General features: G+C 27.3%; 1 protein-coding gene across 3 annotated transcripts in view; it reads right to left on the reverse strand.

Annotated features, from left to right (window-relative positions):
- The window catches only part of LOC107437401 (tyrosine-protein kinase Btk29A), a 91,210-nt gene that overhangs the window by 52,527 nt on the left and 13,543 nt on the right, over nt 1–25,140 (reverse strand). Inside the window, exon 1 of one of the 3 annotated variants that reach the window (XM_016049393.2) lies at nt 19,590–19,895. The exons of the other annotated variants lie outside the window; for them this stretch is intronic. Within the exon in view, the coding sequence (XP_015904879.1) occupies nt 19,590–19,643 (54 nt within the window). The 5' untranslated portion in view covers nt 19,644–19,895. Of the gene's footprint in view, nt 1–19,589; nt 19,896–25,140 lie in introns of those variants that run through there. 3 annotated transcript variants of the gene reach the window in all.

The raw sequence follows: 25,140 nt of genomic DNA on the forward strand, positions 1-25,140 counted from the left end.
ACACGTATAGCTTCAAATCTATCATTCCTGTTAACTTGGTCTTGGTTTTATTCGATTTGTAATTAACAAATACATGAACAAAAAGACTTGTACAGATAACATAGATAGAATTCAGCTTATTAATAAGTTTTAAATCGCATAGAACCTAAACGAAAAGTTTAAAAGAATTTCGAATATTTAAAGTTTCTTAAACAAAATAAATTTATAATAAAAAATAATAAAGTCATCAATTACAATAGTTATTTCCTTTCATAAAAGAACAGATAAAATAATCGCATCAAATAAAGAATAAAATTTCAAACAAAAAATAAGTTATTTAGTTCATTTTCAAATTGCATTCAAAAAATACCAAGCATTAGGTAACTAGACAAAAACTTTTCATTTTTAATTATTTTCTCCTGAATACTTTTTTTTAAATAAATTTATAATAAAAAGAAGAATAAACAATTAAATTGGCTCTTTCTTTCATACGAAAACAGGTGAAATAATTATATCAAATAAAGAATAAATTTGCCAACAATAAATTAGCTATTAGTTCAATTTCAAATTGCGTAAGAAAAATACCAAACATTAGGTGCCTCGAAAAGAAAAACGTTTCCTTCTTAATCATTTTCTTCCTGAAACAAGTTATTTTTTTAACACACCCTTTAGTTCAAGTTTTACGTTATTGAAAACAAAGATGGGCGTTGGATGTCTAAAGATGTTTGGAAATTAAGTTGTAAATGAGAGAATAGAAAGGGTGTGAAAAATGCCAACTATAACTGTCACGATTCAATTTCAAGTGACAAAAGGTATATTTTATTTCACATTCATTTCACAAAAGAATGTTTGTCACAAAAGAAAAGAAATACATTAACAAAAAAAAAATTTAAAACATTAAACTTAAAACTTGCAACAACCATTGACTTAATTTTTAGCAATTTTAGCTAAAACATATATTGTAAACATGTATTTGTATACATATTGTTGTAAAACATGTATTTGTAAACATATACAAATACATGTAAAACATGTATTTGTATATGTATTAATATTTTTAAATATATAATTTTATAGCTATTTTTAAAATATAAAAAAGCTATTTCTACTCTGAGAAAAAATTGTCGTAAAATCACCGTACTTTATAGTATTGACATTTTTGGTAAAAACATAATTCTAGCAAAATTACCGTATTTTAAAGCAACGCTGTTTCTGGTAAAAACATAATTCTGGAAATAAATACAGAAGTATACGGTATTTAAACCATTCATTTGTGTAGCTTTTCCGTCCATATGGCAACGGTTTAGCGGAAATTCTGGTATTTAAAATTATAGTTCTTATTACCACACATTTAGTAACAAATACAAAACTGAAAAGTAAATTTAACCGAATAAATTGTTTAGATGCCATGCTCTACGGTATCATGATAAAATTACCTTATTTTGTGACATTTACCAAGTTCTATCAAATATTATGAAACCATATTTCTTTTTTGTTAATTTTATCAAAATCATTACCAAAGCGATTCTGTAAAAATATCCTATTTTTTATGCTCCCATAGAGCCAGAAATACGGTAAATTTTACCATATTCTGGTAGTTTTCACTATAATTTTTGCTTTCTGCCTCGCTGCAGATTTGATTTAACATTAAACAAAGTCTTACAAATTAAAAAAATATATTCATTTATCCCGAAATATTACACTTGAAAAATTTTAGGACAAAACCATAATTTCCTCTTATTTTCTTCATTAATGAAATAGCATTATAGCAATTCTAATTAATTAACTTAAGCTAAACTTAGCACATTAAAAGTATGTTTTCAGTATTAACATAACTTGAAACTTAATGTTAGAAATTTTATTGAATGCGCAAATAAATTTTATATTATTTTGTTTTAAAAAATGACTTCTTATTAAAAAAAAATATTAAGCTGTTTTAAAGGGAACAATTTTTAAAAGAAATTAGTAAAATAAGAGCTTTTCGATCAACTTCAATCATTGTTAAACAATTTTTTAAACAGATTAGTTAAACAACTATACGATTTTAACTATTTCGATAAGGGTAATTAACATTATGGAATTCAAGAAGAGGAAAATGTATATTCTTTAAAATAAAAAGTTTTTTGTAGAATTTCATAGTTTAATTCATAGTTATTTTATAATGTCTACCTTCCAAAGCATTTAGATAGCAATTCAACTCTTAAAGTATTAAACATTAGACAGAAGGTTATTTTACGATTGATCGTTTTTTCCTTTCAATCAATAGTGAAATTTAGCAAATTGAAATTAAATGATGTGAAATAATTAACAATATAATATTTAAGAAAAATCCTTTTGAATGATTTGATGATAAAGAACCTATCAGCCAAGAACTTTCTGTATCTGGTTTGAATAACTGTCATATTAATTTTAACAAGTAATTTTTTTGAATAATTTAGTTTATTGACGTTTCATTTATTTCCACCCTTTTGATAAGATATTACCCAGTTATCGGTGAATAAGGATCAGTACTTTTCCTGTATTTCATTTCTATGTAACAGGATAAGTTCCAAATAATAATGATTTAACTACCAAATAATAATAATTTAAGTACCAAATAATAATAGTACTAATTACTTGGTACTTAAATTATGACCAGATAGTAATAATTAAAGTAACGTATAATAATAATCATAAATTTAATCACTTTCATGCTATAAGAAATAAATGAAGCTGGATTCATTATTTTCTGGGGTACTTTTTCTGTACATTTTCGAAAGTAGCTAAAAACTTTGTACTACTCAATAGAAAAGGTTCTGTATTTTTATGACTTCCGGGTACCTCTTGACGACGTCAGCTTCGGTTGTCATTATTTTATTTTTCATTTTTTTTCTTTCTTAATTTTAATTGCTTTCTTCTTTGTTTACAATATGTAATTGGTTTCAATTTTCTTGTGGAATTTCAGTTGCAATGCGCAACTTTCCTTTGAAATTGTATTTTTTAGCTGTTTTTAGCATGATTTTTGATTTCTCTTTTTATTATTGTACTATACGTTTGTCACTTTGTGTGGGTTAATAATTTTTTAGTTACTCGCATTCCCCTGCCTGGTTCTTCTAAAATAAAATAAATTAAAAATGAATGTAAGCATATATTAATTCAGGGTCTTTCCTGAAGATGAAATTTATATTCGGTTCAGATAAGTAAGTTAAAGATTTTTTGGGTGAAATAGGATAGCACCAAACATTGATAAAATGTTAGTCGATTTTCTTAATATCACCTTTTTTCTAATATCAAATACGCAAACTAAAAATAACAATCGACTTGCTTCAAGCGCTCATAAACAGGTGTTCCCATTTTCAGGACTTGCCAGACGTAAATGAGAAAAAACGAAAGTAATTTAAAATATAAAAAGTTAAATTTCAAACAAAAAATTGAAAAAATAAAGGTGAGGAACAAAACTAGAAATCTTGAAAATGGGCGCCTGTTTCTGGGCGCTTGAAACATGACTGTTATTTCCAGTTTATATTTTTTTGAAGCGAATGAGGCTTTTAATCAAGTAATCACCTTTCATTGTTTGAAACAGTTACAATTTTTTTTCAGTTTTTCTCAATAATTATTATAATTCAGTTTTAGGATAGTAATGTATTCGAGGTTAACACAAATTATACTCTATTACAAAAAAAAAAGAAGAAAAAAAAAGGTATATAATGATTTAGAGTACAATGGCATCTTTTTTTGTCTCAGTCTCGTCACAAAGCAACAAAATAAATGACCCATCTATCTTTAAATGAATGCCACATTCAATAGCGCAATCAAGCATTAAATGTGACATTCATTTCAAGATTGGTCGCGTTCACTGTGTATTCTCAATGCGATTTTCTCAACTGCAATTAAGTTCTTTTTTATGATTCTGAATTAAATTAATGCGATTAAGATAAATGAAGAAAAAAAACTGTTTCGCTAACTCTATAGAAACAAAATAAAAAAAAATTAATGGGTTGTTGTTTTTTTGTTTTTTTAGATTAGAAACTATGCAAAATCATAACCCATTTAGTGCTTTCATTTACAATAATTTTTTTTCTCACGAGTTTAAAGATAAAAAGCGCTCTGCTTTGGAAAACAATGTTTCGGTTTAAGAACGTATAATAATTTTTAGATTGATAATTATGATAATTGTTTTAAAAATAAATTTACGCATGCTGATCAAAACAATTTGAATTGCACTACTCTATGTAAGACAGTGTTGTTTAAATATTTTAACAGAAACATTTCAGAAAGCAAAGTTTTGAAAACACATTTTTATATGTTAATGTAAGTTCATATATTTACATAATTATTTCTACAATTTTTACATAACACATAATAAATCAATTTTACGTTTTCACATAAATATATGTAAATGTTTTAGATTTACATTAAAAAGATTTACTTTTTTTTTTAATAATTTAGAAAACAAGTTAATGTATAAACTCTTTATACATTTGGTGCAGTTTTATTCATTATTTTTCTGATAATAAGGTTCCAAACAACATCCGTTATTTTATATCACCCTTCATGTAGTTATATTTTTGAATAATGACCTTATTATAACTTATTTACTACTTCCTTCACAGATGATATTTCCTCCAATTTAATCTTTCAAAAGAAAGAAAGTCATTTACCGCTGCGTAAACAAAATCCTTACCATTCTAAGAATAAATACTAAAGGTGGTGCGATTTTCCATTATTTTCTCTTCCAAAAAATGTTTTTAAAAAAAATTTTAAATGTTCTTTTTAAATAATTAATAAAAATATTTGATAAATTTCTCATTAGAAAATTTTATTTCTCATGGTCTGAAATAATGGAAAATGATTGGTGTAATTTTATCAATGATTTTTGTGATAATACAGCTCGCAACAACATTTGTTATTTACGTCCTCCACCATATAATCATATCCTTGAATAATGATCTTATTAAAACTTATTTATTTTTTTCTTCTCGGACAATATTTCCTGTAATTGAATCCCTTCGAAAGAACGACAGCGTAAACAAAATCGAAACCTGTATTAAAACAGATGCTAAAGGTGATGCCGCTTCGATAATTTTTCTTGTTTTGGTAACAATGAAGAGGAAAATATAAAAATCAATCAGATTTATTTCATCTACGTAGGTCAACGGAAAGTTTAACTTTTTCCATTCTACCATGGCCTCGATGCTGTTATAAGACACTGGTTTTTCCTGCAATTGAGCAGCATATTCAAACTAGAATCGTAGGTAATAAATCCCCTACTAAAACTATTTTGTCTTTTCTTTCCCAAAATTTATGAATAAAATGTAGAAAACTATGTCACGAAAAAATTATTTTATGATTTTCTTCAGATTCAAAGGTTAAGAGGTGAGTTTGGTTAAAGATGTTGAAACTATGATTGTTGTTTAACTCTGTTGACTTATGATGCAAAGTATAGGCTGTTTCCATTCTTATTTTCCTTACGAACGGAAATTCACTCATAAATCTTGCAAGGCTTAATTATTACTAATGTAGAATATTTTCAAACTCAGAAAGTATCTTTATAAAAAAACTACAAATTGAAAAGGAGAAAATTATTTCGGAAGTCCGCAATTTATTTTACTGTCCGCTATTAAAAAAAATAGCTGTCATGTTTTACAAAATTTATTAGTCTGTGAAGATGAACATTTTTTAAGTAAGAAAGCAAAAAACAAAGTTGAAAAACAAAAATTTAAAAATTAATTCGAAAATCCGTTATTTATTTAACTATCCACTTGAAAAAATATCTGCCCAGTATTGCACATCTTAAAAATCAGAAATGTTGAAAAAATTTTATCATATTAAAAAGAAAATAATAACAAATTTTAAAATTGAAAATCAGAAAATGGTTTCAAAAATTTGCTAATTTATTTTATTATCCACTATAAAAGTAAAAAAATAACTGTAAAACACTATTTAAAAGTCAATATTGTTGACTATTTTTGTCCCTCAGAAAGTGTTTTATTTAATCAAAAACGAAATTTAAAAAGTTAAAATTATTTTGAAAATCCTCTATTTATTTTGCTATTTTCGATTATTAAATTAGGTGTCAAGTTTTTTTTAAGTGTTTAAAGTTTCTATAGTACAGCATTTTCCTTAGCTTATAAATGCTATAACTGTTGTTAAAGGTGGTAACTCTGGTAGCTAATTATAGTAGCTTTAAGTATCCTAATTATCTGAAAATTTAATTTATCGCTCTTTCCACTATAATCTATTCATTAAATAAATATTCCCTAGGAAGAAATTTGTATTTCTTTCCAGTTAAGCAATTTTAATTGCGACTAGTGTAGTACAAGTTATTTACACAACGATGCAATCTTTAAATGATACGCAAAATTTAAAAATATATGCGCGGAGGCCATCAATATACAGGGTGTTCAGTAATGACAATCTTTAATATATGCTTTTAAAATCCTTCTCAAAATGAAGAAAAAGTATGCATATTAGGGGTCTTAAATCAATATTTCAGCTAGGAGACGAAAGACGTTATCTAAATCTAAGGAACCACTACTGAAGAAGACTAAAATATCAAAATCTTTTTGATTGCCGTCGGAACAAGGCTGGTTATTTTAGAAAGACCGCCAAATTTCACCTGGCAATCAAACTAGTTTTAATGAATGATTTTGCCTTCATTTCTTGTTATTCGTCATATTCCTCGTTTTTGTTTCTTCCTTGCTTAAGGATTCATTTGCGATTCATAATATGCATACTTTAATTCATTTTTGACAAGGATGCTAAAAATCTATAATAAACCCTGTGATTGTCGAACGTCCTGTATTTATATTGATGGCACTCCGCATAAATGTAATGTTTGTGCTAATATTTGATCCAGTTGCATTTATACCAACTGGAAATTCGTGACAATTCGTGGCAATTCATGGCAATTCGTGATGACAATAATAATAGTATATAAATAAATAAACACATTATTTAACAAAAAATATATTTGAGCACTCTAAAGTTCTTGGTTCCCTTCAAAAAACCTTATTATCCAATACTTTATGCTTGAAATATTTGGGCAGTTTTTCATCGATATAACCAAAACATTTGCACTGATTGTCATCGATGGGCGCTACTTAATATTGGAGTGGAAACACATTTTATCTTTTTGACAAATATTTGGCTAAAGCATTTGAATTGATTGTCATCGTGGGGGTAAAAATATTTGCTCTGTCTTATACTAATGTGGCAAAAATATTCTCTCTGTTTGCCATTTGCACTGATTGTCATTGATGGGGCAAAAACAATTGTGCTGTTTGCAGTATGGCGTATTCAATAGTGTGACTTATTTAATTATTTTAATAAAAATTAAATAAGATTAAATTTATTATAAACCTTAATTTGCTGTTTACTCTTACAAAAAGAACACTAAAATAAAAACAAAATGCTGACACTACAAAAGAATTTATTTTGCCGGCATATTTTTTTTTTCTTTTTATCAATCATCTTTAAACAATAGATTCGTAAACTAGTAACTATTTTTAAACTTCGAGTTAAAACATTTAAAGGTAATAGCATTCGTGAAAAGAAGTCTTCGAATTGAATCTTCGATCATTATATATAATTAAATAAAGTATTTACTTATTTATTACTGATAATAGATAATTCTATACCTAGCGGAAAAATTCGACAAAAGCTGATTCGCTGGAAGCAATTTGCATCACGCGATGCTCTGTATAAGTGATTTAAGAATTGACAAAACTTCAACCCATTCATTTTTTTTTTAAATTGAAGAAATAAAAATATTTTATTGAAGCTCTGGTTAAGATCTAGCTTAACTTGAGGAGAATCAGAGTTGATTATTTCGTGATTTTTCTAAAGTAATAGCAAATAAAATTAAAATCGAATTCAATTCACCAAATTATTTGAGGTAGTTGAAATATTCGAATTCTAGATGCTGCATCATTTTTTTTATAAATAAATTTTGAAGATTGAGTTATTTTAAACAATAAAATTTAATATAAATATTAACATGCCAATACGGAATGTTATTCCTATTAAAAGATAAATAGCAGGATATTCGATAACATCCTTAACAAATGGCAATAATAAGTAGTAAGTTAACCATGCGATATATTATTAGAAAATAACTTAATGTTCTACAAAAAGTATCGTACGAAACCATGCTATTATTTTAACAAAATATAGATTAAAATAAAAATATAAAATAGGAAGAATATCACACGCTGCGACGTGAGATCAGCAGTAAACGTATTAAGAAGTGTCTTTTTCTCAAATAGGTATAAAAATATTTTATTTCAAAATTCATTTGCACTATTGCGCCAGGTATTTATACTCTTGCGATCCTTTTTTAACACTAAATCATCTGTACAAATCGGCATATAATTCAGAATCGTTAACTGATTTGTCTTAGCGTGCTTTAGATCCTTTTTTTTCTTTTGTTTCAAATGAATTTGTATTGCGACATTGTATTTTTTTAAATAGATAACATAATATACTTCCTTTTAAAAGTGGTAGAAATGCTTCTTGATTCAACTAAAACTTAGACTTTTCAAACTTAACAGTAATAATAATGAAAAGACACCACAAAATACGAAAGCTCTCAGATTTCTTTAGTCAAATCAAAGCAACCAGCTTCTCCATCTAACAAAACGTTTTTACTAATACAAAATTATTAATTCTAAGCAGTCATACTGCATCATGCAGTTAATAAGTAGTTCTATTAACTATTATTCTTTTAAGTTCTACTGTACAGTTATTTTTACATTATTTCAAAAGTTTTAAACTATATTTACAAAATAATGAATTATGGGAAACTGAATACGGCTTGACCAATGTCATTAAATTCTTCACTGAAAGACATCAATTAGCGACTTGTTCGTCACTTCTCATTTTATATCGATTTTCTTAAAATTTTAAAAGCATGTAGGTATTTTATAAATGTGTTGAATAATATATTGTAAGCCTTAATAAAAACAATTCAATCCAATTCAATTGATTCTTTCATTTAATTTCAACAACCTTCAAACACACTTCCGCTTCAGAAAATACAAGCAACAGATATTTTCTATTATGTGACAGTATCTATACCCAGCCTCAAAAAAGTATCAAAAGAAAAGTATCGATATCATCATAACAAAGTATCGTTACTATTCGATAATATTGAAACAAATTATCGTTACTACTCAATCCGAGACAGATACGTGGTAAAACAATTATACTGTAACAATTGATATACTTTTTGAAATATCGATACTTTGATAAAATCGATGTCTTTAGAAATACCGATACTTCGTTATTTGATTCTACGTACAGCGATACTTCGTAAATTGATAGAACTTAGGAAATATCTATAAATCGATAGTATTGATGCTTTTAATAATTATCACTGATCATATTTATCGGAAGCCATTTTTTAATAGACATTGCAATCTAGATTTTTTTTCCTCATTCCTTCTTTAGTAAACATCATCAACAATCTAAACAGGAAACAAATAAACATTTGCCCAATAACTGTGACCTACTCAATCCGAAAGAGATACATTTAACTCAAGGTTAAATATAGATAATCTTTTTTTTAACTATCGATTCTTCAATAATCGATATACCATTGGAAATAATGATACTTCGGTAGTATCAATATTTTCAAAAGTTATGATTACCCAAATTATCAGAGGCCATTTTTTACAGACATTTAAACCTAGAAATTGTGATTTTTTTTCATTATTTTAAATCAAAACAATCTTAACAGGAAGCAAATAAACATTTGGCCATTTGTCGTGATTGGCAAACAAAAACATATGACTCATGGTTATAGATACTTAAAATTGTTGATTTATTTTTTGAAGTATCTATACTTCTATAATCAATATACCTTTGGAAATAATACTTCCGCGCAATTGTCTCAATACTTTCAATAATTATGATTACCCAAAATGATCAGAGACCATTTTATAATAGATATTTAAACTTAGAAATTGTGATTTTCTTCTATTTTTATTATTTTTAATCAACAATTTCAACAGGAAGCAAATAAATAATTTGAAAATTTGTTGCGACTGATACATTTGACACAAGGTTCAAATCAGCAGGTAATTTCCTACGTGATTCCCATAGACTCGACACGCCCATGGTTGCACAAGGGCCAAAGCTGTTTGATTTGCGCAAAGTAATTATATATTCTTTTTCCGCTACTTCAACAAAAGTTTCCTTTCAAGATGGCGTGCGAGGAAGATATTTCGTGATTTCCAAGATCAAGTCAGCTACGGAACTAACAGTTTGTATTTAAATGTTCGTTGAGTTGTCGCGGCCTGATTCTTGCAAGTGACTTTATCAGTATTTTATCAACACGAGAATTACTCACGTTTTATTTAATGTACCCATATCATTTAGAGTTATTGCAAAATATTTAAATAAGAAACTCTTAACTTAAAGGAATGATTGACATTTAATTTGTACGCATATCATTAAGAGATAATGCAATATATTTTGAAATAAAACTTAAAGGAACGATTGACATTTAAGTTGATTTACCAATATTACCAATATTTTAAGTTGATTTTCCAATATTTTAAAAATATTGGAAAACATTTAAAAAGGAAACTTAAAACCTAAGGAAACGGTTGATATTTAATTCGATGTACCCATATAATTTACAGATATTATAAAATATTTTGAAATGAAACTCTTTAATTTGGGAATGATAGTAACTTAATTTAATGTACACAATATCGTTTAAAAATATTACTAAACACTTAAGAAGGAAGCTTAAGGAAGTGCTTGACATTTAATTTATTCATATCACTTAGAGAAGTTGCAAGATGTTTAAAAATAAAAGTCTTTATTTAAGGAAAGTTCCCATATAATTTAAAAATATTTCTAAGCACTTAAAAAGGGAACTTTCAACCTTAGGAAACGATTGATATTTTAATTCAACGTACCCATATCATTTACAGATATTATGAAATATTTTGAAATGAAATTCTTTAATTTGGGAATGATTGTAATTTAATTTAATGAACACAATATAATTTAAAAATGTTTCAAAACACTTAGAAAGGAAACTTATGGAAACGCTTGACTCATTTTACTCATATCATTTAAAGAACTTGCAAGATGTTTAAAAAGGCAACTCCTAACTTAAGAGAACGATTGACATTTGATGTACCCGTATCATTAAAAGATATAACAAAATATTTTGAAATGAAACTCTTAAATTTAGGGATGATTGTAATTTAAAAATATTACGAAACACTTAAAAAGGATACTTTTAGCCTAAGGAAATAATTGACATTTAACTAAGTGTACCCATATCAATAAGAGAGATTTTAAAATATTTGAAATGTAACGCCTGAAATAGGGAACGATTGACATTTCAGTGTACCCATATCATTTAAATATGCTACAAAACACTTAAAAAGGAAGCTTTTAACCTAAATAATGATTGACAATTTATTCAATGTACCCCTATCATAAAGTGATATTGCAAAGTATTTTGAAATGAAACTATTAAATTAGAGAACCATTGACATTTAATTTAATGAACCCATGTCATTTAAAAATATTGCAAAACAGTAGTTTAGCGAGCTTTGGTTTATTTAACTAGTTTAAAGTTTAAATGTAATAATTTTTACATACATACTTTCTTTTATAATTTGTATAAATAAACTGTTATTTTTATTGATTTTTTTTAAAACATATCTTAAGTTTTTATTAATTACATTTTAAAAAATATAGTGGAGAAATTTCCCATGCTTATTCTTCAAACAAATATCAGACAGACATGGGTGAAGTCAATACTCTGTTAAAAGCAAGGTTTATTTCTTTTTCAGTCATAGATAATACACAGAAAAAAAATTCTGGTTAAATTACAGTATTGTACGGTAATGAAATTTCTGATTAAAAAAATACCATAATTCCGGTTTCTAAAACCAAAATAATCTGTATTTAAACCACTCATTTAGTAATTTTTTCGTTCATATGGTAACGGTGTAGTAGAAATTCTGATTTTAAAAATTAGAGTTCTTATTTCCCCACATTTAGTAAAAAGTACAAAAAGTAAATTTAATCGAATAAATAGTTTTTATGCCATGCTCTAAGGTATCATGACAAATCATGATACATTTACCAAATTTTATCACGTATTATAAAACCATATTTTATTGTTAATTTTACCAAAATTATTACCAAAATTCTTCGGTAAAAATTACCGAGCTTTTTGGTGTTCGTATAAAGTCAGAAACACAGCAAATATTTTAGCATATTCTAGCAATTTTTTCCTCGGCGTAGAACTAGTCAAAAATCACCAGACACATTGATCCAATTGATGAAGTTTTGAAAGAAATGAATAAATTATATATTAAATTAAATAATATATATATATATANATATATATATTGCAACCTAACTGAACTTAAAGACGTAGCTAATCGTAATTTAATATTATAAAATTCTCTATTTGTAATAAAAAGTTACGTTTTGCTTTACGTAACTGAAAACAAACAGTTTCAAAATTTATGAATAATTTTTGTTTCACTTTATGTTGATAGAAAAACGTAGATTTTTTTTAAATCAAAAAATAGGATAAAACATTAAAAATTTGTTTTAATTAAATAACAAACCTTCTATTATGCTGAAATAATTGAAAACTATCGATCATAAAAATCAATTTTAAATCAATTGTTACTTTGAAACCAGCTTAACCAGTTTATGGATGCCTCACAACTTCGTAATGATGAATCGGTAGAATGTTATTAGATTTAAATCGATAAAAGGATATTTCAAAATCTAAATTAATTGTTCTCTTTTTTATCACAAAAGCAATAAACGTATTAATTCACCAAGTTTTCATTGAACATCTTCATTATATCTTCTTTGATCGCCTAACCTAGATTCATATTCAATATGATCTTTATGAAATATCATTATTCACCGAGAAAGAAAGAACAAAAGTAGCTAATCGAACAAAAGTAGCTTTGAATTTCATCGATATTTCTTCTATCAGAAAATTGTAAAAATATTTACCTACATTACGTACAATAGGTTTAAACTGTGCCTCTAGTATTAAAAACTGTTTCATTTTAATTTATGTATGTTAATTTAAAAAAAAAACAAACAAACATGGTATGGTCAATATACTTGTGCAAGTAAACTAAAACACACTGAGCAAATCTGGGTAATTGATCAACACTCTTTATAAGTAAGATAGAATAATGCAAGCTAAGAGTCATGTACGCTACGAGCAAATCACGTTAGGAGTCATACATTATACGAGTACACTAAAGTAAAATTAAAGTAATTGATCAACACTCTTTATAAGTAAGTTAGAGTAATGCATGTTACGAGTCATGTACGTTAAGAGTCATGCGCATTGCGAGTACACTAAAATAAAGCTTAAGTTTCGTAGTGAATATAAGGCATTTTAACTACTGCTGTTTTTATTTATTTTTTTGTTAAATTAGCTTCAGAAAATATTTAAATCCTTACGGAATTTTAAAATTTTTCAATCTTAAGAAAAAATTTCAAAAAAAAAGTAATAATAAATTTATTAAGTATTAAATTAGTGAACAACTCATATATTTTAAGAACTTAAAGGAATAGATTTTACTAAAACATATAAAGTCTTAGTGTAAAAAAAAAATTACTCATTAATTAAAAAGATATAAAAAAATGAGGAAATTCATCTGGGTGTGATGTGTGAATAAAATTACTGGGGTGATAAAAGTACAACGGAACAGTAGAGTGAATAAATATAGCAGCTGGATGAATAAATATGTGTTTATGCTTCCTTTATGTCTTAAAATTTGCGTGCAAATTATGAAAATCTTTATTTAATAAACGTATTCTAATTAAAAACAATATTATTATAAAATAGGTTTCTGTGAACTTTGGTCTATGATATTTAGAAACTTTAAACAAACTTCTGTACATTTTGTAGATGAAATTTGATAAACTAATCACTTGTATAAAAACACTTGTCCAGTTTTTAGTCCTTTAACAAGAAAAATATTCAAATAAAAAAGTTAATCACATATTAACTATTTCTTTAGGTTGATATTTCTTATTTCTTTAGGTTGAGTAATTTATCAAATATCTCGCAGGCGACTACATTTTAAAAGTGTCCGTATCGCCAACTTTTAATTCTTGTTAACAAAATTTTGAGTTGTAAAATAATGCTTTTGAAGATGTAGATTGCTACATTCTTAGCAGGTCGTTGGGCTACCGAAGCGGGGGTGCCATCCCCTCTGCAGAGGATCAAAATTGTGATGGCATGTCCTCGGATCATCCTCAGGGATGTTTCCCAGACCGTCGCCAATAGCCCGTTGTGCAGCTCTTGTGCGACGTAAATCAACAACAACAACAACATTCTTAAAAAGATCAATACAATGCTGAATAATAATAATATTTTAATATAGGCATTATTATTAATATCAGAACCGTATTATCGGTATTCTGAACCACTGTAGTGAAATTTTTTTGCAAACTTGCTATGTTTGCTAGATGATTATTAACTTCTTATTTCCATTCAAATGTATCCATAATATTCAGTAGTTAAAGTTTAAGAAATATTTATTAGCCCCTATTATATTATTTAGTTTGTAGCGTAATGAAAATTGCAGCAAATTTACACAATATTATGGTTCAACTTGTATCTATAGTTGCAACAGCGCTACTTTTGAGAATTAAAGCTTATTTTAAAATTTGAATCTTATGTATAATAATAATTATTAATATTGATTTATTATTCTTAACAATAATTAATATTTATGGTTCATTAAAAATTAATAATAATTATTATTAATAACAATAATAATACTAATTAGCATTAATAATAATAATTAATTAATTAATAATGATTATTTTATTAATAATTGTTATCGATAATAATGATTATTTTATTAATAATTATTGTATTATAACTGGATAAAACTCTGAAAAAGGCTAAAAAAGTTTTTTTACATTTTAGAAAGTAGAACAGATAAGATAGCCTTCAATATTTATTGGATAACAAAAAAACTACTTATTGATTCCAGCTGTAAATTGTCCGAAAATATAAAGATATATGTTAAATGTTACCTATATGTAATTACAAAGGTAAAATTTTAGTATAAAGGAAAAAAACTCATACAACCGAATTTTCAAATGCAAATAAACGAAATGTAAATGAATGTAAACGAAAATAAAACGAGGAAAAAGTGAAGAACATAAATTCTTTCCAAATTTTCGAGATAGCTTGATCTTATTTAAGATGTCGTGATATATTATTTTAAAAAAGTTTTTAAAGTCACTTATTCCTTTCTGGCATAAGTGCTTAGTTTAATCTTAAGTATAATTTGTTGAAAAGCATCTATTTTAGTAGATAATTTGCAGATCAGAAACGGTGAAAATGAATAAAAAATTGTTACTTCAAAGCATCATAAACTATGATTATATTGTCACGAATAGTTGATAATGTTCGTACAATATCACAAACCTACTTTTATCGAAAATCATTTTTACAATCGAAACTTAGGTGTGTTGCGACCAATTCTTAGATTGTTTACAATGATAACTGAACGTAAATGGTTGAGTTAAACGTTAACGTTACACACCATTAATGCAATTAATTCTGTGTTAACCACAGTTGACACAGTATCCAAATATTAGTTTATGCATATACGAAAATTTATTTGTGAAATAAGCAATTTTTTTATTATTGCATTTGCAGAAATTCCCCTGATCAAACTACCAAAATTTTAATCGAATCAACAAAGTTTTTATAAAGAGTGCTACTTATTTGCATGCAAAAATTATATAAACTGTGAGAAAATGAAGGAAAAAAGAACCTAAATCCATTATCACTTATCTATCTATAACTCTATACTTCATTTCTATAGCTGAAGGTAAATTTCATTTATGTAAATGAAGATAAGCCTTATCCATATAAATATTAGTTTCATTCATGTAAATGAAGATAAGTCTTTTTCAGTTATATAATAGCTCCATTAATGTAAATTAAAGTAATCCTTTTCAAAATAAATATTAGTTTAATTTATGTAAATAAAGATAAGCCTTATCCATATAAATAATAGTTTCAGTCATATAAATTAAAATAAGCCTTATCCATATAAATGTTTCACTTATGTGAATGAAGATAAACCTTATCCATATTAATAGCTCCATTTATGTAAATGAAAATAAGCCTTATCTAGATAATTAATAGTTCCATTTTAAGTAAATGGAGTGTACATTTCATTTATATAAATAAAGATATGTTTAATAAATGTAAATGCCTTCATTCACATAATTTTATAAGAGTGTCATTATTTAGAATTATATTAAAACTAATTGTGAAAAATGATTTAATATTATCAAAATAGTAATTTTTCCACAAGAAAAACTTCATGAAAACTTTATGAATCAATATTTCAGTAACTGAAATCTTCATTTAAAAGTAAAGAAATAAATTTAATTAGATTCAATATAACAATGAATCAAGAAATTTCATCTTAAAAAAATTCAATTGTGCAATCACGAAAACTAATATTTAACATGATTTTGAAGTTAACAATTTTAGTCTTTGGTATAGATAATTGTATTTTCGTACTAGTATGTTTAATGTGAAACTGACTTTATTTAAGAAAATGAACTCGAGGAAAAGGAACTAGAGCCCTCTTTCAAAGAAGTACCTTAGGTCAAGTTTAAGGGTAACAAGAAGCTCTAGTCGTGGTGCTTTTGCACTAGATTATGTGACCGTACATACCCTTTGCAAAGCTGTGATGATTAAAAAAAGTAATTAAAAAAAACACATAATTGAGAACGTTTAACCCATTAGTGCCTGGCCGCAAAAAGTGGTTAATATATGATAAACGCCTGCGTGAGAAAAAGTGTGATCGAAACTACCAGAATATGGTAAAATTTTTCATGTTTTTGGATCTACGGGTACCAAAGAGCCCAGTAAATTTTAGAGAAGCTTTGATAATGATTTTGGTAAAATCAACATTAAAATATGTTATTATAACATGTGATAAAAATCGGTAAATGTAGTAAAATTTGGCAATTTTATCGTGATACCGTAGAGCGTGGCATAAAAATCCTTTATTCAGTTAAATTTAATTTTCAGTTTTGTATTTTTTATTAATGTGGTAATAAGAGCTATAATTTTGAAAACCAGAATTACCCGTAAATCGTTACCACATGAACGGAAAAATTACCTAATGAATTGTTCCATTATTTTAAGTATTATGGTTTTATTAACCAGATTTATGTTTCTTTTTCACCGGTTCGCGTAGCGGTTGCTATTAAATAAATGCATCTCACCATACCATCGCCTCTATCTTTTTATCTAGTTTTCAAAGAAAATCTGAGCTAATTAGAATAAATGTTTGAATAAATGGAACTATACAACTTTTTAACCTCTTCAATTTTCAGAAAGCCATTTTTAAGTGCCAAAATTTTTGTTTTTTATCTCCTTCAAAGTGTTAGTGACTGACTAATTCATTCCATCCTGTGTTGATCAACCACGTTTTCTTTTCGACTGTTAGTTAACAACTGATTCTGACTGATTAACACTGGAGAATAATTTTTTTCTTCTGTTGCATGAGATTTTCTTAAAACTAATCATAGATGCTCTTTAGTATGATCGTTTTCAAATCTGCCATTGAATTCTCTCTCGAAGATACAGTTTTTTTATTAACATTTGTAGTCTATTTTTTGCAAGTTATAAAACGTTGTATATAACAGACGATCGCATAAATGTTGCGACAAACGGAGTTAAAACACATTGTCAGGATTAAAATTGCATAGGAATCCAGACCCAGAAATGTCACACTTCCACTATGGTCGCTTCTCTATTATGAACAAGTCTGAACAGGTCATAATAGGGTACCTAACCACGTACGACGACATTTCAGGGCATGGGTTGTTATACAATTCTAATTCTTATGAACTCTAACTCCCCTAGAAGTTTGTCGCAGCATTTTACGTCAACTCTTATATACAACGTTTTTAAACTTATACATTTCGACAAAAAAATGGACTAAAAATGTCGTTTTAAAAAAATCTGTAGCTTTAGGAGCAAGGTTTAGACATTTGCATAAATAAAGAATTTGTAAAAATACAGCAAATAAATTTTCCCCAGAATAATCTCGATTGCATTGAATTATGAGATTGATAGCAAGTGAACATAATGTTACAGGAAATTATAACATGAATTAAGAGAACTGTCCGGAGCGTCCACATACGTTATTTGTATCTCCATCTTATCGTATATCCATCCTATCTTCCATCTTATCGTATGTTTTCATCCTATCGGAACAAACAGACGGGGGATGGGTATCTTTTTAAGGTAAGCATGATCCATGATTTCGAAGCATCCTAGGAAAAATTCTTTTTTTTTTCTATATTAGACTTTGCCCGAGTTAGCTCAAGTGATAGAGCGTTCACCTCCCAATAAGGTAACCCGAGTTCGAAACCCAATGGTCGCTGGTTGATACGAGTTCTACTTTCGGTTCACACCAACTACAATGCTAACGTAAAATATCCTCCGTGGTACATGGATCATATGTTAGTATCCTTTTGCTGTTAAGCTAACCATGAGAGGTTTTCATGGTTTTCCTCTCCATGTAACGCTAATGAGGGTTAACCCCATCAGTATAATCAAATATCAAATTCGGCTCTCACCGACCACATTGCTAACGTAAAATATCCGTCGAGGTACATGGATCATGTGTTAGAATCCCTTTGCTGTTGAGCTAACCATGGGAGGTTTTGTGGTTTTCCCCTCATTTCCTGTGGTTTTCCCTGACGCAAATGCGGGTTTGCCCCATCAAGAAGTCCTCCACAAAGACTAGTTTCTTCCGGTGCTCGATCCAGGAGTTCTCTTGGTCTCCTGAGTTGGGTTCAAAATTGTAAGGCAACGGAGTTGAACATTGATTGTCATAATCTCAAAGTTGAGTCATTCCAGAAGAGATAAAGTCTAGACCCCGAACTTTAAAATAATGTCGAAAAAAATAAATAAAAGATGAATAATTAAAGATATAATTTTGGATAAGTATTTAAAAATGTACCCTTGAAACTGTTCTTTGATTAGGCTGTTGATTGATTAAAGTTGTTGACACTTCGAAAGTACAAATTTAATTACAAATTCAATGACCCATTAAAAAAATAACGAGTTGTTTACTTTTAAAACATTTAAAATTATTTTTATAAAATTTTACTTTAAGTTATGTTATAACCTGTTGCACGATTAAACGGTAAGAAACGGCTGATTTCTCAAGCCGAAAAAACTAAATATATATTCAAAAAAGATATTTCTAAATAATAATTTTACGTTTTGCTATTACTTTTATTATTTCCTGATAAACTCTAACATAGTTCAAATGTATATAGCAGAAAATTTCGTGTTTTGCTTTTAAATTTATCACTTCATGGTATAAAATTTTAACTATAACATAGTATAAAAGTAAATTATAATAAATTTTAAGTATATATAAGTAAGTATCCGCGATAAATTTTGGTTTTCAGTAATTCGCCTTATACCGGTTATTTATCTTCCTTACCTATTTTCTTATTCTCGTACACAGGTTGTGTTAATAACATTTTGTTGAATATAAACAAATAATACACCCAGTTCCACAGCCCATAATAAATGACAAAGTACTTACTTTGCCTTGATGGATGAATTTTAAAAAGTTTGTGTGTCTTGTATATTCCTTCATACGGGATATAGTAATTTAACACAGAATAATTGACTTCAAAAATATACCTCCCTACGCAACATGCAGGTAGCCGAAGCGTAGGATGCATACACTACGTTTGGCCGACAACTACATACTTCCTGAGTTTCCAAGATAACATACGACAGGTTATTTTCTAGATTCTGGGTTGCCGAGTTGATTACCATTGTGTTTTGGATGAAGGAAATTTGGCGTAACGGTTAGAGATGCCCGAACGACGTCGCCAACTAAAGGACCGGTTTTTCCAAAAGAGAAACGCGATTCTATCTAAGAGAAGGTTTATTACTTGATAATTCATATAGGAAGCGTGTATTTTCTATAATAAAAATAAAGAAAACTTTAAAACGAGGATATTTGTGTCGATAAAATGCAGCATTTTCAACTCGTTGTTTATACAAACAAGAGTTGGTCTAGCTTTCTATCAAGGATAATCTAGATAGCGCCCAGACAGTTCGTAAGAGCGAAATAAGAAAACTCTGTATAAGAATATTGAAGAATAAAACTGATACCCGAATAATAAAACTGAACCTGATTAATGAATATCGAAAATAGTGGCAACTACTTTACTTAGAGGAACATTCTCGGTGTTTAACTACGCCAAGTTTCACACCACTTTAGTGTGAAGTAGTTGCCACCATTTTTGGCGTTAAGATACACTAAAAGTTTTTATAGTGTAATGATTGGATTGTCACAGACCAAGTGCCGATCATAATGGTAAAAAGGGGGAGTCTCAAATATGTTAATTAATTAGTATTAACTATAAATTAAGTTACAGAATCAGATACAAAAGCGTGCTTTCTCTGAATAAGCAAACTTTGTTTTTCTACCGATTTGAATTTTTCACTATCAAAATATGGGGGAAAATGTGGTTCGGAAGTACTAACTATTAATTAAGTTACAAAATCATGGGAGTAGATGCAGCCCGGAAAACATGGTTCCGAAGTACTAACTATTAAGTTACAAAATCATGGGAGTAGCTGCAACCTGGAAAACATGGTTCCGAAGTACTAACTATTAATTAAGTTACAGAATCATGGGAGTAGCTACAACCTGGAAAACATGGTTCCGGAGTACTAACTATTAATTAAGTTACAGAATCATGGGAGTAGCTGCAACCTGGAAAACATGGTTCCGAAGTACTAGCTATTAAGTTACAGAATCATGGGAGTAGCTGCAACCTGGAAAACATGGTACCGAAGTACTAACTATTAATTAAGTTACAGAATCACGGGAGTAGCTGCAACCTGGAAAACATGGTTCTGAAGTACTAACTATTAATTAAGTTACAGAATCATGGGAGTAGCTACAATCTGGAAAACATGGTTCCGAAGTACTAACTATTAATTAAGTTACAGAATCATGGGAGTAGCTGCAACCTGGAAAACATGGTTCCGAAGTACAAACTATTAATTAAGTTACAGAATCATGGGAGTAGCTGCAACCTGGAAAACATGGTTCCGAAGTTCTAACTATTAGTTAAGTTACAGAATCACGGGAGTAGCTGCAACCTGGAAAACATGCTTCCGAAGTAATAACTATTAATTAAGTTACAGAATCATGGGAGTAGCTGCAACCTAGAAAACATGGTTCCGAAGTACTAACTATTAATTAAGTTACAGAATCACGGGAGCAGCTGCAACCTGGAAAACATGGTTCCGAAGTACTAACTATTAATTAAGTTACAGAATCATGGGAGTAGCTGCAATCTGGAAAACATGGTTCCAAAGTTCTAACTATTAATTAAGTTACAGAATCATGGGAGTAGCTGCAACCAAGAAAACGTGGTTCCGAAGTACAAACTATTAATTAAGCTACAGAATCATGTTAGTAGCTTCAACCTGGAAAACATGGTTCTGAAGTACTACCTATTAATAAATTTATAAAATCAAGAGGGTAGCTGTAACCGCGAAAATATGGTTCCGATTGTTAAGTCAGGAGAGTGGCCAAAAGTTTGAGTCCCTTATTTTCACTTTTTGAGTATTTTAATATACCTTGATAAATTTTTGAATCAAAAAATTTCCCACATAATCGAAAAGTTTTGCAAGAAATTATAAATTTACTTTATCCAAAGATAATTCCATATGAAAAAATAACTTAACTAGCTTTTTTATTGAAATATATTGAATTCAATAAAAAAGTTGAAAATATATTGAATTTCATGTATACAGATTTTTATTTCATTTTAAACCACGTGTTTTTAAATGACAAAATAAAAAATGTGCATAAAAATTGGAAGAATAGTTTTAGAGTAATAGAATTTCAAAAATATGGCTTTTTTTGAAATTTTATAGTTCGGAAAATACTCAACCGATTACGCTCAAATGTTTTATTTCGTCATTTAAAATCACTTGGTTTAGAATGGTGTTGATATTTGTATACTTTACAATTCAATGCTTGTGGAATATTATTAGGTAAAATAAAAAATATATATTTAAAATTATTTTTTATAGGGAATTAGCTTGGGATATATTTGTGTGCAAAAACTTTTCAGCTCGCTCTAAAACAATGAGATATAGCTAACATCGGTTATATAGATATAGCTAACACACAGAAAGTGAAATTAACATTAAGAACTCCAAACTTTCGACAGCTCTTCTAACGAATCTATCGTGACCATATTTACCACATTGCGGTTACTCCTCAATATTTTGATGGTCAAAATCTAAATCCATTGAAAAAAAGACATTTATTCAGAGAAAATGCGTTTAGTGGCTTTTTTTTCTGTAACAAAATTAGTATTTAACATAGTTGAAGTCACCCTTTTTAGCCATTAAGATTGGCATTTAGTGCGTGAAAATCCGAAAATCCAGAGAATATTTAAGATGATAAATTTTTTATTTTTTACACTGCATGTAGAAAAAGTTTTTTAGTTGAAACAAAATTTAAGCCTCTCTGATTCAAACCTCTCTGAAATCATTTTTATTGTTTTAAAAGATCTGTATTTTTGAAATAATAAAATAAATAATAAGTAAATAAATAAGGAGAAATAAATGATAAATTTTAAATAATTAGTGATTTTAAATAAATGATTTTAAATAAATAAGGAGAAAAAGATTTTGAGCTATTATACAGCAAGACATTATTAAATACCATACATTTGAAAATAGTCAGGATTATCAAATGTAATGTAAAGTTAATGCGTAGAAAAATAATTTGACATTTGTATGCTATACTTCTATATCATGCAAAATGAATCATTTAGAGATGCAAAAGAACTAATAAAATTTTTAGAACTAACTTAATTAAAATTTGAGTATATTTAATTTCGTTATTTTGTGATGGAATTTTGAATTTCGTTACAAACTTACTCAAATGGTCAAATTAATTCTTTGTGATAAAATTGAAGCTGATTACAAAACAGCGTTTAACAATCACAAATAGTAAAAAAAAATAATAATAGTAATATTATATAAACCTAAACGCGTTTCAGTGTCACCTAGACACATTTTCATCAGTATATATGTCTTCTATATCGTTCAAACAAAATAAATCATTTAGAGATGCAAAAGAATTAATAAAAATTTTAAACTAACTTTTATTTAAATTTGAGTAAACTTAATTTCGTTATTTTGTGATAGAATTTTCAACTTCATTACAAACTTACTCAAGTTGTTAAATTTATCCATTGTTACAAAACTGAATTAATTACAAAACACCATTTAAAAATCACAAATAGTAATTTTTTTTTAAACCTAAACGTGTTTCAGTGTCACCTAGACAAACTTTTCTCAGTAGGACAAATGGCAGAAATGGCATTCCAAAGATGGCAGAAATTATATCATCTCTGTTTTGCAATCTCTACCATTTGTCTTAACTGATGAATGTGACACCGCAACACTTTTATTATTAAACAAAATTTATTTTAAAGACAGGGCTATCTTATTGATGTTGTATAGTATAATTAGTAATAATGCGCTGAATAAAATTAATCAATTATAAGTATCGTTATCAAAAATGTCATGTTCAAAACACTTTTTTTAAATAACTTTTTCTAAGAAATCTCACAACCAACTAACATTGCATTAAATACATAACGAGTAATTGGTTAAGTTCATTCTATTATTCTATTATTTTTTTACAATATCTACTTGGGCGATTAAAAGCCAAAAAAGCACTTTTTTCTCCAATTCAACTTTTCTTTTGGTTTTAAGGAATAAATAAACACGAAAAGATTAAAGTTATCCGACCTGTTTTGAAAGAAACAAGTATAATTAACTCTCGGTTAATTTATAGTGACGTGACATTCAGAAATACCGCATTTCACTTTAAGTTATGAAATCTTCTCATGAGAACTTTCTAAAAATAGAGAAAACTTTAAATTTTGACTTATAATACAGTTTTCTTATTTGTAAGCAAATATACTTTCTCTTTTTGTAATTAAATTAATTTAATAACTTCAAAATATAATATTTAATTTTTTTAATTAATGTGATGATTAAATATTCTAAAAATTAGACATGTTTGTCAAAGGCTGCTACCCTCATAATGCTAAGTTACGGAGGATTTATATACTATTATAATGTATAAATCCTTAAGGATAATTATCCTGCAGGATTATCAATGATTTTAAATATCATACATCTTAGATAATTATCTAAGTATGAAAAAATTAGCTTTCAAATTTTAAAAACTTTACAAACTTTTCATTTACTTTCAAAAATATTTCTTGATATTCTCTAGTTTATTAAAAAATGATTTTTATTTAAAAAAATTTAATAAATAACGCATTTTCTTAATCATTTTCTAAAAACAATCGTGCGCAAACAATTCAAAAATGACCTGTTTTTTAAATAATTTTCTAAATTTTAATTTTATATTCTTATTTTTGAATAAAAATTAATCAGTTCATGAAATAATTTCAATAAACTGTTCTATAGTAATAATTTAACTGTTCAATAAACTATTCTATAGTAATAATGTAAAATTTCAAAGCTAAATCTATGCTTTATTTTTTATCTATAGGAACGAATAGAAATATGTTTATATATTTTTAAAAGATGTTTTTGTGAATATAATACTTTAAGTGACTTTATTTACATAGTTTGATAATTTTTTTTTCTCTTGAAGATTGCTTTTTTCTATTTATCAAAGTCTAAAGAACATCGGCCACATACACACCATTTTTTAAGAAATATATGTAAAATATAGATTTCACAAATTTTACACTACAGTATAATATGTCTTTCTTTCTTTATTTATTTTTTAAATTTAGAACCAGATCATGTAATTTGCTCTTCCATAATTAGCTACATGTAATCATTTCAAAAGATTTTCGTATTATACCAAAATTATAACAATAATTTTCGATTAAATAAATTCCATAATTTTTCAAATATAAGTTTAAAAACGTAATTTACGGTAAAAAAACTAAAACAAAAACAAGATGCTTATAAAGGTTCTATATCCTTTATCAGAAAAAAATTTTTTTTTGAATAAAATGTAGTTACATGAAGTCTATCATCTTGAATCAGTGTGAATT

This window comes from Parasteatoda tepidariorum, chromosome X2, assembly GCF_043381705.1.
Source record: "Parasteatoda tepidariorum isolate YZ-2023 chromosome X2, CAS_Ptep_4.0, whole genome shotgun sequence".
NCBI lineage: Eukaryota > Metazoa > Arthropoda > Arachnida > Araneae > Theridiidae > Parasteatoda > Parasteatoda tepidariorum.